Source organism: Xiphophorus maculatus, chromosome 2 (assembly GCF_002775205.1).
Source record: "Xiphophorus maculatus strain JP 163 A chromosome 2, X_maculatus-5.0-male, whole genome shotgun sequence".
In the NCBI taxonomy this organism is placed as follows: domain Eukaryota; kingdom Metazoa; phylum Chordata; class Actinopteri; order Cyprinodontiformes; family Poeciliidae; genus Xiphophorus; species Xiphophorus maculatus.
Genome location: NC_036444.1, coordinates 1,572,844 through 1,587,500, shown reverse-complemented (window position 1 = coordinate 1,587,500; position 14,657 = coordinate 1,572,844). Strand labels below are relative to the sequence as shown.

The window sequence follows — 14,657 nt, the reverse complement described above, 5'->3', positions numbered from 1 at the left end:
TTCCAGTCAGAACTTAAGCATGTAAAAGGGGAAAAGAGTGATTAATCGTGGTAGAATGCTTACCGTGTTAAAATCGATGTAACTAATTAATCAAAATGAAAGTTCCAGTCCGAGTCAATAGTGATGTGAATAATGCACCAAAGCCACTGACAACAATTGTAACTGATGGGACGTAAAATGTTATGAAGGAAAGTCAGTCAGTAAATCCTGGTGAATTTTCAGCTGCTGAACATCTGAGTTGAATCTGCGACTCTGGGACCTTCTGACGTTTTCCACATAATCGCCTGCAGCCAGGCGTGGCGGCCAGGCATGTGATGGTGCCCACCATTTAGAGAGATTTATGAACGCCATTCCAGTTTATGATCTTCATCATGGCTGCTCATATTGTATTTTAAAGTATGCTTTACAGCAGCGAAGCCAGAAAACAACATGGATCCAAAACCGTTTCAGTTTCTTTCATCATCCTCCAAACATAAAAGCCTTGGACTAAATAATCTTTTAAACATATGGCAACATAAAGTATTTTCTTCATTACTGTGAATAATAAGTAGCAAAAGTTTTATTGACTCTTAAAAAATAGAATAAATTCTGACTCGTGATGAACCAGGCGTCAAGCTCAGACTCCAAAATTCAAACTTCTGCCACTGACCCAGTGTAAGAGGCAGTTTGGGAATCTGGAAATTGACATTTTTGATTCATATCTGTTAATTCAGACGAGATGATAATAGGAAGGCTGAGCGGATCGTGTTACGTTATTTTTAAAGTTGGACCAGGAGTTTGATGATCATTGCTTAAGGTTTAATAATGAAAACAGAAACGTTACAGGAGATGCATGAGCAGAACAGCTTCTAACTAAATATTTAACTGACACGCAAACCCACTTGCTGATAAGAGGAAGTGAACTACCAAAATAAAAGCCGGGTCCCAATCTCTATCACTTGGCCGTCTTTAAACTGAGAGCTTTGATTTGTATCCATTATGTGACGTTTCATTGATCTGTTGAAACATTTATGAACCACTACAGGAAAAAGTGTTCAAATAAAAGTTATGTAAGAGAGAATACTGAGAAAAAAGAGTTGACTTCTTCATCAGAATATTAATGCTGTTCACTTTTTTATCCTTGTTGAGCTTAGATTAATTAAGATTATTATAAAGAAACTGATCCTTTCCCAAATCAGTTTTGAATCCTGTGCCATATTATTTAATCTAATCCGTTGATCTTTTTTATGAATCTTTGCTTTGCACTTTATAAAATGTGAAGAACCACAGCAGCAGATTGGCTCCTCTTATTTTAAACTACAGGATTAAATCTTAAATCGTTTCCGTTGCTGCACACATCCTGTTGTGATCGTTCTGCAACGTAAAGTTGGGGAAACTTAAACCATACGTTGCATGTTGAAATCATTTGGATTTCAACAAGTAATATTTTCCATGTGTTGCTCCTCCTTTGATTCTCCTTCTACCTTTGAGGTTTAGTGTCTGCAGACAGAATTTGTCTGTAAGGTCAGAGGTCAGAGTTTGAAGCTCATGAGGTGCAGCAGAGCAGCAACCCTCCATTAAAGATAAAGTCATTTTTTCATTTGACACAAAAATGTACCTGCTTCTGAGAGTTTGCAGCATTAATCCTGAACATGTGCATATAGAAGTAAAGTTGATAGTGAAGCTAAGCTTATTTAAATCATTCTTGTGCCTGTTTTCTTTTTATATATTTGCACAAAGTTCTGTTTCCTGCTGCAGCCAAAGTGAAAAGAGGATCTTCAGCAGCTGGAAATCCAACATTCTACAAAACCATGAATGATGTCCATTTGTTATATGAGGTGAATAAAATAAATGTGACCCAGAAGTATCTTTGAATGTGCATTTGTTGCATTTTTGCCCATTCTTCTCTCTGTGTAACAGATCCTGATGGCCGGCGTACGTTTTGAGCCCAGTGGGGAGTTTTCTGTCGACGACGCTGAACTTTCTTCACTCCGTCAGACCAGAAATCTGAACTTCATCTATGAGGAAATCTTTCCCAAGAAGCTAACAGACGTGTTTGGGCTCATAGCTGAGCTGTCAGAGCACAGCGCTTCGCTGCATCAGGAGGATTTTGAGCGAATCTTGATGACTTTGGTGTACACAACCCAGAAGATGATCAGCGCTGCTTCTGTTCACCAAAGAGGAATGTGGGGAGAATCTTTTGTTGGTTTATACAAAGCTTTAAAAAGAGACCTGGCACGGACAAACTGAGCACCGACCCACGTTTTGGGTTCAATGTTTAAGTTTAATGTACATCACTTTAAAAATTCAATATTAGATGTTGCAACTGAAAGAAATGAGAATCAGAAATGAACTGAACCGAAATCAAAATGAAGAAATTAATGAAATATTCTCAGCAAAAGACGATCGAACTGTGAAATCCCATATTTACATCATATTTACATCGGATATTTGATTTACTAGCACCTGCATGTAACTGACATCTGAGACCGAAAACAGAACAACTTTAAATGAGTCACAACACAACAGAGTGAAAATGATATGCAAATATGAGTGAAAAATATCTGAAAATTTTAATAAGAGTGTCTATGTTGGATTAATTTTAATCTCTTGTCATTAAGGATCCACTGTAAATAATAAATCATCTTGGATTTCAAAGCAAAGCACCACTGCATTAAATATCTTTCCAAAAATGTATCCAGCAGCAGCAGATCAGCAGACATGTTTCACTCCTATTTTACCAGTTCCTGTTCACTGGTAAAAGGTGAGAAGCAGAAACAGTTACGTTTACATTTTTACAAATCCTGCCAAAGATTTTTTTAAATTCAGTTTTTGCTTTGTAGCCTGCATGAAAAAGATCAGATACAAAACATCAGGACTTCGAGTCCTGGAGGTTCATGACATTCAGCCTAGACTGCGTTCAACAGCAGGCAAATACGACCCAAATCAGATTTTTATTTTTTTGTACTCCAGTCCCAATTCCAATTTTTTCACCCCCTTTGAAAAACTGATCGGTTCCACATGTAAACTAAATGGTATCAGATAGTTTTCACAGTCTGCTGTCTGAAGGCTCACGTCACATTTTATCTGACTTTTACGTCATTGATGTGAACGTGTGTCATAATGCAGCAGCAGAAGAAGCCAGACGGTAAATCTGGATGTAAATAATGACTGAAAATGATAATAACGACCCACATCCTGCTGTCGGATATGGGTCGCATTCGCCTGCTGTTGCATATTTCTAAACTTTGTCCAGTCAAAGTATCTTAGCTCTGCAGTCGCCTTTTTATTTCTAAGAAATGGAAGAGATTACTTTCTTACTCCTTCATGTCCTTGTTATTTTCTGAATTCCCCACTTGATCTCATTTAAAAATCAATGTAGCAGTCCAAACATGCTGCGAAATGAAAGATGAATTATTATAAGATCCAAACACTGTTGCTACAGTACACTGTCTCTGAGATGTTACAGAACCTGAGCTGCCTCTGGTGGGGGTGTGTTTGGAAAATCCCAAATGATGGCACCGTGACATGAAACCGTGGCTCACAACCCAACTCCGATCATGATCTGGCCCGGGTCTGGAGTTCCCAGCGGCTGCTTGGGATCCAGGGAGCTGGACAGGCCCGGCGGGCAGAACGGGACGTAGCGCAGCCAGGAGAACGAGGACAGGTAGGAGGTCAGGCCAAATGGGAGGTTGTAAACCTCTCCGGTCTCCAGAGTTTCACATGAATCGTCTTCATGAGCTTTGTTCCAGGCCAGGATGCCGCGCTCCTGCTTCGATCCTGCAGGAAACCAAGAAAACACAGTCAATATTTCTAAAAACACAGGAAGAGCAACAACATTTAGAAGAACAACATTTTCTTCTGAAAACACTTTTGTTACTCAAAATATTATTATTTTTGGCCTTGTGGCCCCCCACTGCCTTCCCATGCTGTGCAGCCCTGGGCAGAAAGCCCTATGCCCTACTATGTCACTGAGGTCGTGTTGATGTGTGAGAGCACCTGGGACGGTGTTGTCCAACACGAAGCCGAAGAAACCGCCGACAAACATGCTGGTTGTCAGAAGAACCTGCAGCATCTGGTCGAACTCTACCACACCTGGAAACGACGGACTGATGCTTTTTAAAGTTCATTAACAAAGTAACACAAACTGATTATGTACCTGTAGCAATAGCTTTGGGATTCTTTAATATCCAGTTGGGAATGACCAAACCAGAGAACATGGAGAAGCCAAAAATGAAGATATTTCTGGATGAATTCATGTCTGCGTACTGAAAACATGAGCAGAAATCTTCCAGTCAGAACAGGATCGTAAATCTTTTAGAAGCTTTCAGGAAACTTCCCTGTTTTAGGTGTTTACCTGCAAATTAGAGACTCCTGCTGCACAGATGACACCAAACATGACCATGAACATGCCTCCAATCACCGGAGAGGGGATGGTGGCAAATACAGCACCCATTTTACCAAGTATCCCCATGGCAACCATGAACACCCCGCTGGCCACTATGACCACGCGGCTCCCGACCTACAGAGTCAGGAGATCCTGCTGAACTGTTTCCTCTTTCAATCTGATGCGGTCGCATGGAGAAGGCTGTTACCTTGGTGATACCGAGCGCGCCGACGTTCTCGCTGTAGGAAGTGGTTCCGTTTCCGGTTCCCCACGCTCCAGCCAGCAGGCAGCCGATTCCCTCGATGCCTATGCCGCGGTTGATGGCGTGTCTCGGTGGCGGCGGAGCGCCAGATAATCTTGCGCATGCGTGATAATCACCAACAGACTCGATCATGGAGGAGATCACCCCGGCCAGGATCCCCACCACGCCGGCCAGGCTCACCGTGGGCTTCCCCCACTGTCCTGGGTTTGGTTTAAGGCAAAATGAAACAGAAAATGTCAGCGAACAGAGAATTAGCCTGCAGTAACGCAGTCTAGTTATCAGGAGTTTACATGGAGGATCGTAAGAGCCAGCTTTGGTTTTTAGCAGTCCACTTCCGGTTAAGGGTAAGCTCGCATTGGCATGTTAGCTAAAAATGTAGCTTATAGCTAAATATTTATTTTGTAGATTTAACATTTGGTGTCAAACTGTGACATTAATAAATGAATGAATAATGTGGTGAAAATAAACCCCGTTTTCATAATAGCTCCGCTAATTATCCAGATAATTGCTGTTCATTTTTTACTCTAGTCAACAAACTGAACCCAGTGAGTTTCTGTCTCATCTTTTTATAACGTCCAGTTTTTATGATGTCACTGTTTTCCTAGATCGTCTCCGTTTGATGCTTTTTGCATCCAGTTATATTCAGAATTAAAATAATGCCTTTGAATAAGGCTCGTTTGCCAGATTATACGGAGCCCTCTAGGGGACATGGGGATTTTTTTTTCTTTTGCGTTACCTCGCAATACTTTTGCGTTACCTCGCAAAACGTTTGCGTTCCCTCGCAAAACTTTTGCGTTCCCTCGCAAAACTTTTGCGTTACCTCGCAAAACCTTTTGCGTTCCCTCGCAAAACCTTTTGCGTTCCCTCGCAAAACTTTTGCGTTCCCTCGCAATACTGTACTGGTCAGTTATGCAGCATAATTGAATACTGCAAGCCTTTCCTACGGTGGGCGCCGTACTTTATGCTTTAATATAAGGTTATGTGAGGTATTTCCATGAATGTTAGTATCTTTTTGTGAAATATCTGAAGTTTTATATCTTTCTTTAGGGTAGAAAGACACCACAAACCTACGATATAAACAGAAACCTTCCGTAAGTAGGAAAGAAATAAAAATACATCCTAATTTGGACTATTTCTGAGTTATTATCGCGGTTAATAAATAATCTGACAGTTTTGATTGTGTCTCTGTTGTGTTCGTAACCTGAATGGTTTAAAGAGCTGCTTTCAGTGCCGCTCCATCTTAACCTTAACAGACATAAACATGCAGTAAAAAATAAATCGATTTTCAATCAGTGTTTTGCACCAAACAGTTAATAATAATAAACACGTTTTCACTGAGGCTCTGTAAGAGCCATATGAATGAAATAAGTAATTATTGATATGACAGGAGCAGCGGCTTTGACACTTAGGTGTGTCGACGTGGGAGTGACGTCACCAGGTATGAATGGGAAGGATACTGGCTTTGTGTGTATTAGGAAGCGGTGAGTGGGGTGGTCAGTCCTTGCAAAGTTTGGAGCATAATCATCAAAATGGAATAAATCGATAATTGTGACAGAACAAAGAAATGGTTTGGAGCTGATTGATACACGGACAGATGAGATTCCCCGAGATAACCCAGTGCGGCCCTCTACCATCATTAGTTTGTCGTGTGTTTAATAATAAAAACTTGTTAACAGTAAAAACTGTTTGGTGCAAAACACTGATTGAAAATCGATTTATTTTTTACTGCATGTTTATGTCTGTTAAGGCTAAGATGGAGCGGCACTGAAAGCAGCTCTTTAAACCATTCAGGTTACGAACACAACAGAGACACAATCAAAACTGTCAGATGATTTATTAACCGCGATAATAACTCAGAAATAGTCCAAATTAGGATGTATTTTTATTTCTTTCCTACTTACGGAAGGTTTCTGTTTATATCGTAGGTTTGTGGTGTCTTTCTACCCTAAAGAAAGATATAAAACTTCAGATATTTCACAAAAAGATTCTAACATTCATGGAAATACCTCACATAACCTTATATTAAAGCATAAAGTACGGCGCCCACCGTAGGAAAGGCTTGCAGTATTCAATTATGCTGCATAACTGACCAGTACAGTATTGCGAGGGAACGCAAAAGTTTTGCGAGGTGACGCAAAAGTTTTGCGAGGGAACGCAAAAGTATTGCGAGGTAACGCAAAAGTTTTGCGAGGTAACGCAAAAGAAAAAAAAATCCCCATGTCCCCTAGAGGGCTCCGTAAGATTAAAATATCTTTAGGCTGAAAGTGAAAAATGTGTTTTGGGAAATACAACCAGGCTGTTGCAGCTTTTTCATATTTGCATTACATCCTCTAACAGATTTGTTAGTTTTCACATAAATTGCATATTATAAATGTTGCATTATTATGTGAAAAAAATGTGAAATGATGTCAAGGCCTCAATTTATTTTTACAGTCGCACAAATCTCCTCTGGCTTTAAATAGACACATCTCCATTTTCCATGACTTTGATATATATTCAGACTCTGACAAAATCCGATATAATCTTAATGTCTGATACTGCAGCATCTTACCTGGGTATGGGAAGGTAAACCAGGGAGCTTGGCTGATTACTTCTCCTTTTAGGTCTGTGCGTGCGAGGTAACCGTACTGCCCTGGTTCAGCAGGAAGAACGTTATACGTCGTCAAGATGTAACAAATGAGCCAAGAAACTGTGATTCCCAACAAGACCTGAGAATCGAAATGGGCAACAACAAAAAAACTGTCACAATTTACTCTATTTATAAAACATAAATCACTTCTTCAGTTACATACAGGGAGAATTTGAAAGATGCAGACTCGAGAAGTGTGAAGCTTTTTATCCTTGCTGTATGTAGGAAAGGGCAAGGCTATGTGACGGAGGTACTGTGAAAACAGGATGATCAGGGCTGTGGTCCTGTCAGAGGCAGACAGACGGAAAATTAGTCTGAAATTTAAACAGAAGATGGAGAAAACAGATTCTGAACAGAAAACTGTAACAGTCTTTCTTTGCATAAGGATTATCATTAAGGATAAGGCATTGACATTTTTTAATCTTGTTGAATTTGAAAAAGAACCAGATTTAGAAACACAGATTTCCTCAAAGACATAAACAGTGTTTGGTGTTTTTTTTCTTGTGTAAAAATACAAAATAGTCCAAAGAATTACATTGAAGAGATGCCCCAGTGGTTTCCAGCGCTGCTCCCAGCTGAATCAAACAGCGACAGACCAATAAGAGCGATAGTGGGAGCAATGGTGAGAGGTCCAATGAAGCGCATGAAGAGGCCGATGAGGCCAGAAAATCCAACAAACACCTGGAAGATCGAGCCCACAATAATGGAGCCCTGCAGCTGGAGTCAGAAACATCACAACTGGTAGGCATCAATCATTATACTCATTCAGTTACAGACAAACAACGGAAACTTAATTTTAAAAAAGGAGGAAAAAATCTGATGTTTTATTTTCTAAGAATAAAATATTCTAAATATGTGATTCACTTTCGTCTTTGTTTTTGTAATACTCTTGTCTGCCACAAGAGGGAGTGTCGTGAACCTGTGCTAAGACCGAAATGAACAGTAGAAACACAACAGTTCCCCACCTCGTTATTTAAGACATTTTGTTAGCATAGTTTTAGTCTATAAATATATATAAAATGATTCTAAGTGAAATTATATAATTTAAGAGTTTTTATTTCTATCTGACAGCACATTGGCTGGTTATTGCTGAAACTAAAACCCCAAAAATACATAAAATAATCACAACGACTAAAGTCAACAACAACAAAAAACAAAACAATGATTGCAACACTTTAATAAAAAAATATAATTCATTGAGACTAAGAAAACAGTCAAAGTTTTAATATATATTTAGCTTGCTAACTAAACATGTTTAGTTTGGAGCTAAATATTAGTTCCAACTTGAATATTTAGCTAAGTAGCTAAATATTTTGTGGTTAAACTGCATATTTAGCCTGCTGGCTAATTATTTAGATATCTAAATATTTAGCCAGCAAGCTAAATGTATTTGTATGGAGCTATAATATTTAACCTCAAACTAATAATTTAGCTTGCTCACTGGAGCTAAATGGGCTATAAAGTTTGAAAACTGTGACATTTAGAAATGCATAAACAACAGTGAAAATGTGACTTTCAAAAATGAATTCCCTTTTTTTTCTTATGACAGGCTGAATAACTCAAATATTGATGTTAATCTTTGTTCCAAACATCACAACATCGTCACTGAGGCATGTTGCTAAAACCTCCAGCATTTCTGTGCACAGCTGCCATGGCTTGTGCTAAACCCAATTTATTTTTCAGAACAGTACAAAAAAGTGTTTGGTTTCTCTTTGTTTGCTAAATTTGGAGGTAAAACCCGGTGGAGTCATGTGACCAGCTGTTAGTTTAATTCAATTAAAAAATACTGTTGATCCCAGAGGGAAATTAAACAGGAGGTCCAACCCGTGCTTTAAATGGTTAAATGCTCACAGTTTACTTACAGCTCTCATCCGACGCTGCCACACTTCTATGAACTCTGTGGACGACGTGTTGACTGAGCTGGCGTTTTGGGTCCAGGCAGGACACCTAAATTCTGGCATGGACAGCATCGCCATGGAGGGAGCCAGCAGCGTGAACGTGCCGCCTTGAAGAATGGGCAGCCTGGAGGCAAAGATGGCCGAGTCATTAATGGGCTGGTAAGAAAAATGCTACTAAAATCTGAAATCATTCAGATTTATTCATAAACAGGAAATTTAAACATACAGTTTCCATCTGGTGCATATGTGAACAGTTAATTCAGATCATGTGAAGCTAGCGAGTGACTCTCCTATTAGACACACAGACTCGAGGTTAAGTAGGTTAAAGCAATCAGCTGCTAATGATTGTCTCTGTGCTGCTCACTATCTGCAATGCACATCAGACGTTCCAGTGAAGCATGTAAATCAGCATCATGCAGGAAGTTGTTGGAGGAGAAAATGGCTGCAGACGTTTGCTTTGGGAAAGAAAAACTTGAACTTGTTGAAGCCGATGTTGTCCTGCCAGCTCATGCCTGAATGTTTAGGAAAGGACAAGAAAGCATCAGTGGTGCTAAGCCAGGAGAATGCGGGTTTTAGCAGAAACCAGATTCCGAACATAATGAGATGGAAATTCCTTGACTAATCCAGCTGTGACGACAGGATTCAGGAAGGCTGAGCTGCAGCGCTCAGAGCTGAAATCACATTTTAAATCTGTGGTTTTCAAAGACAAAAACAGTTTTTACACCAAGTTTAATATCACCTTAACTCAGCATAACTAACAGGATCCTCACTTCTGTTCACAGAGCATAAGAAGGTCAAACATATCTCCAGTTTTTGCTTTTCTAGCACATTGAAATGTTTCATTTCAATCATCAAACACATTTAGAAATACAAAAAGCTGGTTTCAGAAAAACATTTCTAAACCACTCAGACAATGTGTGGAAAAGTAAAAACCCCTGAAGCTGATAACTGGATGTTTTAGCTTCTTTGTTCTGCTGTGTTTGAGTTTAAGGCAACAAACTGATAACTGGATGTTTTGCTTCAGGATTTTATGCAAGAAAGCAGAATTCATGGTTCCAGCAGCAACAGCAAGTTGTTCAGATATAAAAGCAGCAAAGCAGTCCCAGACCATGACACTGCCACTACCATGTTTGGCTGTAGGTGATGTTCTGTTTCTGGGAAGCGGTGCCAGTTTCACACCAGATGAAACAGACCCAACACCTTCCAGAAATGTCCGCAGAATATATTCCTAAGAAGGAGCATGTTACAACTCCCCCATGGAGGCCATTATTGCCATCATGACCTCTGACCTTAGCTGAGTTTAGCTTCCATGTGTGTGGATGGTGGTTCTGACTGATGTTCTCTGGGCCTTAGAAACAGTTTCCTGACTGATAGATGTCAGCAGTCACATTTCCATCAATATTTTTTGATGTACATTTTGAAATATGATGTTAAAATGGTTGGTGAAAACTGAGAAATTTGAAATAACTTTCTCAATTTCTCAAAAAGGTTTGTAAGCTTGCTTGAGGTGTTTTTTTTTTTGTTTTGTTTTGTTGGATTTTTTTTTCAACAAAAAAAGTTAATGTGCTGAACGGGAGATGGAAACATAAAGGAAAATGTTCTTTTCTTTATTTTCCAGAGCTGAAGCTGCAATTCTGGGTAGAAAATATTCACAGACAGACATTTGTTTTATCTTAAATTCAAAATGTTTATCAATGTTTTACTCTTTTGGCTTAATTACTGCTCTGACTGTGTTGGTTTTTCAACAAAAGGCCTTTTTTATTATGTCTATCCTTCAGTGAGCGATTAATCGATGACTACTTTAGTTAACAATTATTTCAATAATCGATTAATCATGATTTTAAAAAAATGTGATCCCTAAAAGTGTAAAACTGCTTGACAAAACGTACAAAAAGTCATAAAGTGCTCTTTTTGTTTTTCTTCAAATGCTCCAGATTTCATCTGAAAACGACTCAGACCTGAAATGGAGACGATTGGCTAATTCCACTTTGATTCACTCCCCTGTTGAACTGCTGTGTTTAATCAACAACAACTAATAAAATCAGTCACAGGCAGTAAATCCATGCTAATAGTCCGTCATAAGCAGGAAATCAGATCCGTCTCATATCAGTTCCTACCTGATGCCAAAGGTGACCTGCAGCAAGGTGCAGATTCCAGACACGAAGAAGATGGTGCTGATGAGGCGGCTCTGTGTGAGGCTGTCATGCTGCAGACACAGACCCTGCGACAGGATGAGGGGGATGGCGATGATGCCGCCAAAGGCAGTCAAACAGTGCTACAGGAACACAGGAGGGACATTTCAAATTAAGCATGGAGGATAAAACAGTTTGATTTTTAATGCATGAATTCATTTAGTACTGAAACGATTAATAATGATGAATCAACTAGTGAAATTTATTTAATTTAGTATCAATTAATTGCTAACTGGAGTACAGACTATAAAAATGATAATTTGCTGAAAGAACAACACAATCAGAGCAGTAATTAAACCTAAACTGTGCAAAAATATGGACATTTTGTTTTTAAGATATTAAAAAAATACTACTCAGAACTTCTCTAGTTTTAGCTTCACCTGGTTCAAATTCTGTAAAAAAAATCCTATTCAGTAACTTTTGATCAGTTGATCCATAAAATAATGACCAGATCATCCCTACACTGTTCTGATGTCCAGCAGAATAAACTGAGCTTTTCACATTTTTAGCTGCAGACGCCTCCTTTACTTCACTACTGTTGAGTTTTATGAAAGAAAATGTTTATTTTCTTATTTTAAAAATTATTTTCATCTTTCAATGCATCTATAAAAATGCTTAAGTGGTTAAATGAAAAATCTGCAGAATGTGGTACATTTTTTTATCTGATTAATCAATTTATTATCAGAATATTCTACTACTAACATAACTGTTAGTTGCAGCCCTAAACTTATTGAAACATAAACTCAGAACCTGAGTTTATGTTGGAGGACAAATCCTGCCTCTTGTTTATGTTCTGTAACTCTGGACTCCATGTTGCATGAAAACTGACGACTTTCAAAGCTTTTCCTGACAAACCTGAGCGCCTAAGAGGATGGAGAGGTACCAGGGCGGGACGTCTGTCACGCAGTAAGCCAGTTTGTTTGTGTCTTCATCGATAGACGAGTCCAGGTCTTCTCCTTTTTCTTGTAGATCACAGAAACGTCCTTCCAACTTCAGTTCGACAGACAGACACAGGAAGACGTCAGAAAAGAGGCAGAAGTGAAGGTTTGAACACAAAACGCCCCCAAAGTTCATAAATTATTACAGAAAATTTAAATCAAATGTTTCTTCTTTTTGACAGAAATTTGATTTTTAATTTGTTTAGACCTGAGGCTGTGGAGAAACAAAGAACCTGTAGAACTTGGGTCCTGAAAATTCAATGAGGGGAAAAATGTACTTTGGCTTTTACTTCCATCTTTAAGGCAGAAAAATGATCATTTACAAACTGATTTTTGTATTTTCTTCAGTTCCAGATGTTGACAGCATGTAAAGCTTAATTAAGTAGAAAAGACAAGAAAAAATCCCAACCCAACACGTTTAACTAGATCTAATAAGTAAAGAAGTTCATCCCCAGATTTCCAGATATGTCATTTTTAGTTATCAAACAAAAACAAAGCATTAAACTCACCGCAAAGGCATAGTTGTCGAGTCCATTGCTTTCCTTCTCGGAGGTCATGTCAGCTTCAACCTGCTGGCTCAGGTTTAGTTTCCAGAAGTTTGAGAAGAAACAGAAAAGAAAGAAGAGAAAACCAAACAAAAGGAAGCGGCCGGGAGGCGGGAGCGCGGGCGGGGTGGACAGCCTGCTAAGAAAAAGCAAATTTCAGACATGGGACTGCAGCTCGTGCTGACTGAAATGGCTCCAACCGAGCGCTCATGTGAACCGAATTACAACAGAAGCAGCAGCTGACCAACCAGCTTCTGGCAGGCTGGAGATTTTCTGTCCTTTTCACTGTAAAACAAACCCTAATCTCATAAGAAGAAACTTTTGAGGCCAGAACCTCTGCAGCCTGGATCCTGTTTTCACCTCCTTTCAGGATTATTGCTGTTTTTGTGGTTAACTTTGAGTAAATCTTGTTTTTAGCATTTTGTATCTGTTGGTTGTGAGCTTTCCTCAAACTGCTCCAGTTCCCTTCTAATTTTAACAACAAATATTTGTGTTTGTGACTATCACGTGCTGGCAAAGTATCGCACAACACAAGGCTTATTCATGAGACGCTGTTAACCATAACTTCATTTCCCAATTTACCGTACCTCTCTATTTCCCTCCAAATGCCATTAGCTTCAATTACATTATTAGTGTAAATTGAGAGTTTGATAGCAGCCCACACCTACCTAGTTAAAGTCCAGAAGGAAGAAAGTTACTGTCACACTTCTGGCATGGAAATCTCTGCAGTTTTCAATACTGAAAATGCTTATCTCACCTCATAAGACTGACTGCTTGAAGACACTTATGTCCATAAAACAGAAATAAACTGTGTGTATGTAGCAAATAGCATTTCACTCCAAACCTGAAGTCTATAATAGGTGCAAATGATTCAACAATACAGCTTCATGGAGGAGAGACATGAAAAAACAACAAATTTTCTTCTTTGGTTTCATTGAAGTTGTAAAAACACGCAGATAAAGCTGCCAAAATGCAGCTTTTTCTGCGTGTTTTTACTCATAGTTTTGTCTGGACATGATTGTCGACACCAATAGTCCTCCTGAACGATGACGACATGAACAGAATAGATTTTAGGAAATAGAAATCCCATGCAGCTCACAACCTGCAGCAGCAACTCTGAGGTCGGTTCGGTCCGAATGCGACGCTTTTCATCAACTCAGCTGGAAACATTTGTGCTAAAACATGAACTGAACAATAACATTTATACTAATTTAAATATAATATAGGAGTCACATTTAACCCTCTGACATTTCTGCACCACCAATATGAATATGATAACAAAGTGAACTCTGGGAATGATCGCAGCTCAGACATTAGCTGAGTTTGAATGTTAAAGCCATTCAAATCATATCTGTCCTTCACAGAATACAACCATCAACTCCAAATTAATCTTGACATAACATATTCTATAATGCCCTTACATATTGTATTGATGCTTCTATCTTGTTTTTTTATTTTGTTCCTGAATGTTTCTTATTTTGAATGAAGTTCCTGGGAGAAAATAATCCTTCTAACATCATCCTGTGAAAATCCCTTTCTGCTTGGCTGAACATCAGCACAGTGCAGGACTGATCTGGAGAACATTTTCTGGATTAACGGATTAATATTTGGATAGCAAAAGGTGCTTAATAGGAGATTATTTTACAGGATTTAAAGGTAAAGCTAAAACTGCAACTTGAGTTTTGGGTAGAACAGATTTACAGAAAAAGATTTTTTATTATTATTCTTAAATACAAAGCTTTTTTTTTTCTTTTTTGCAGTTTTGGCTTCATTATTGCTTTCATTCCAGTGTGAAAAATAAAAACGTTTTCTCAGTGAGAAATTGAA

General features: G+C 38.8%; 2 protein-coding genes across 2 annotated transcripts in view; one reads left to right on the top strand and one right to left on the bottom strand.

Annotated features, from left to right (window-relative positions):
* Positions 1 to 2,244, top strand: part of fam180a (family with sequence similarity 180 member A) — a 3,061-nt gene extending 817 nt beyond the window's left edge. Inside the window, exons 2-3 of the mRNA XM_014472117.2 lie at positions 1,720 to 1,817; positions 1,900 to 2,244. Of these exons, the coding sequence (XP_014327603.1) occupies positions 1,720 to 1,817; positions 1,900 to 2,229 (428 nt within the window). The 3' untranslated portion in view covers positions 2,230 to 2,244. The remainder of the gene's footprint in view (positions 1 to 1,719; positions 1,818 to 1,899) is intronic.
* An 11-nt stretch (positions 2,245 to 2,255) lies between these two features.
* Positions 2,256 to 12,970, bottom strand: LOC102226206 (solute carrier family 23 member 1-like). Its single transcript, XM_005795862.2, has 12 exons — positions 12,795 to 12,970; positions 12,203 to 12,337; positions 11,273 to 11,430; positions 9,120 to 9,279; positions 7,793 to 7,974; positions 7,421 to 7,541; positions 7,180 to 7,336; positions 4,575 to 4,828; positions 4,337 to 4,501; positions 4,139 to 4,247; positions 3,979 to 4,074; positions 2,256 to 3,759 (listed from the first exon to the last, which is right to left on the bottom strand). Exons 1-12 carry the CDS (start codon positions 12,840 to 12,842, stop codon positions 3,521 to 3,523), a joined length of 1,824 nt encoding a protein of 607 aa, XP_005795919.1. The 5' UTR covers positions 12,843 to 12,970; the 3' UTR covers positions 2,256 to 3,520.
* Between the last annotated feature and the right edge of the window lie 1,687 nt (positions 12,971 to 14,657).

Excerpts from the sequence above, each read along its gene's own strand:
- LOC102226206 (XM_005795862.2), bottom strand. The coding sequence starts at position 12,842 with ATGACCTCCGAGAAGGAAAGCAATGGACTCGACAACTATGCCTTTGCG. Across the intron at positions 7,337-7,420 it reads GCATCTTTCAAATTCTCCCT|GTCTTGTTGGGAATCACAGT; the intron begins GTATGTAACTGA and ends TTCGATTCTCAG. Across the intron at positions 4,248-4,336 it reads CAGGAGTCTCTAATTTGCAG|TACGCAGACATGAATTCATC; the intron begins GTAAACACCTAA and ends TCATGTTTTCAG.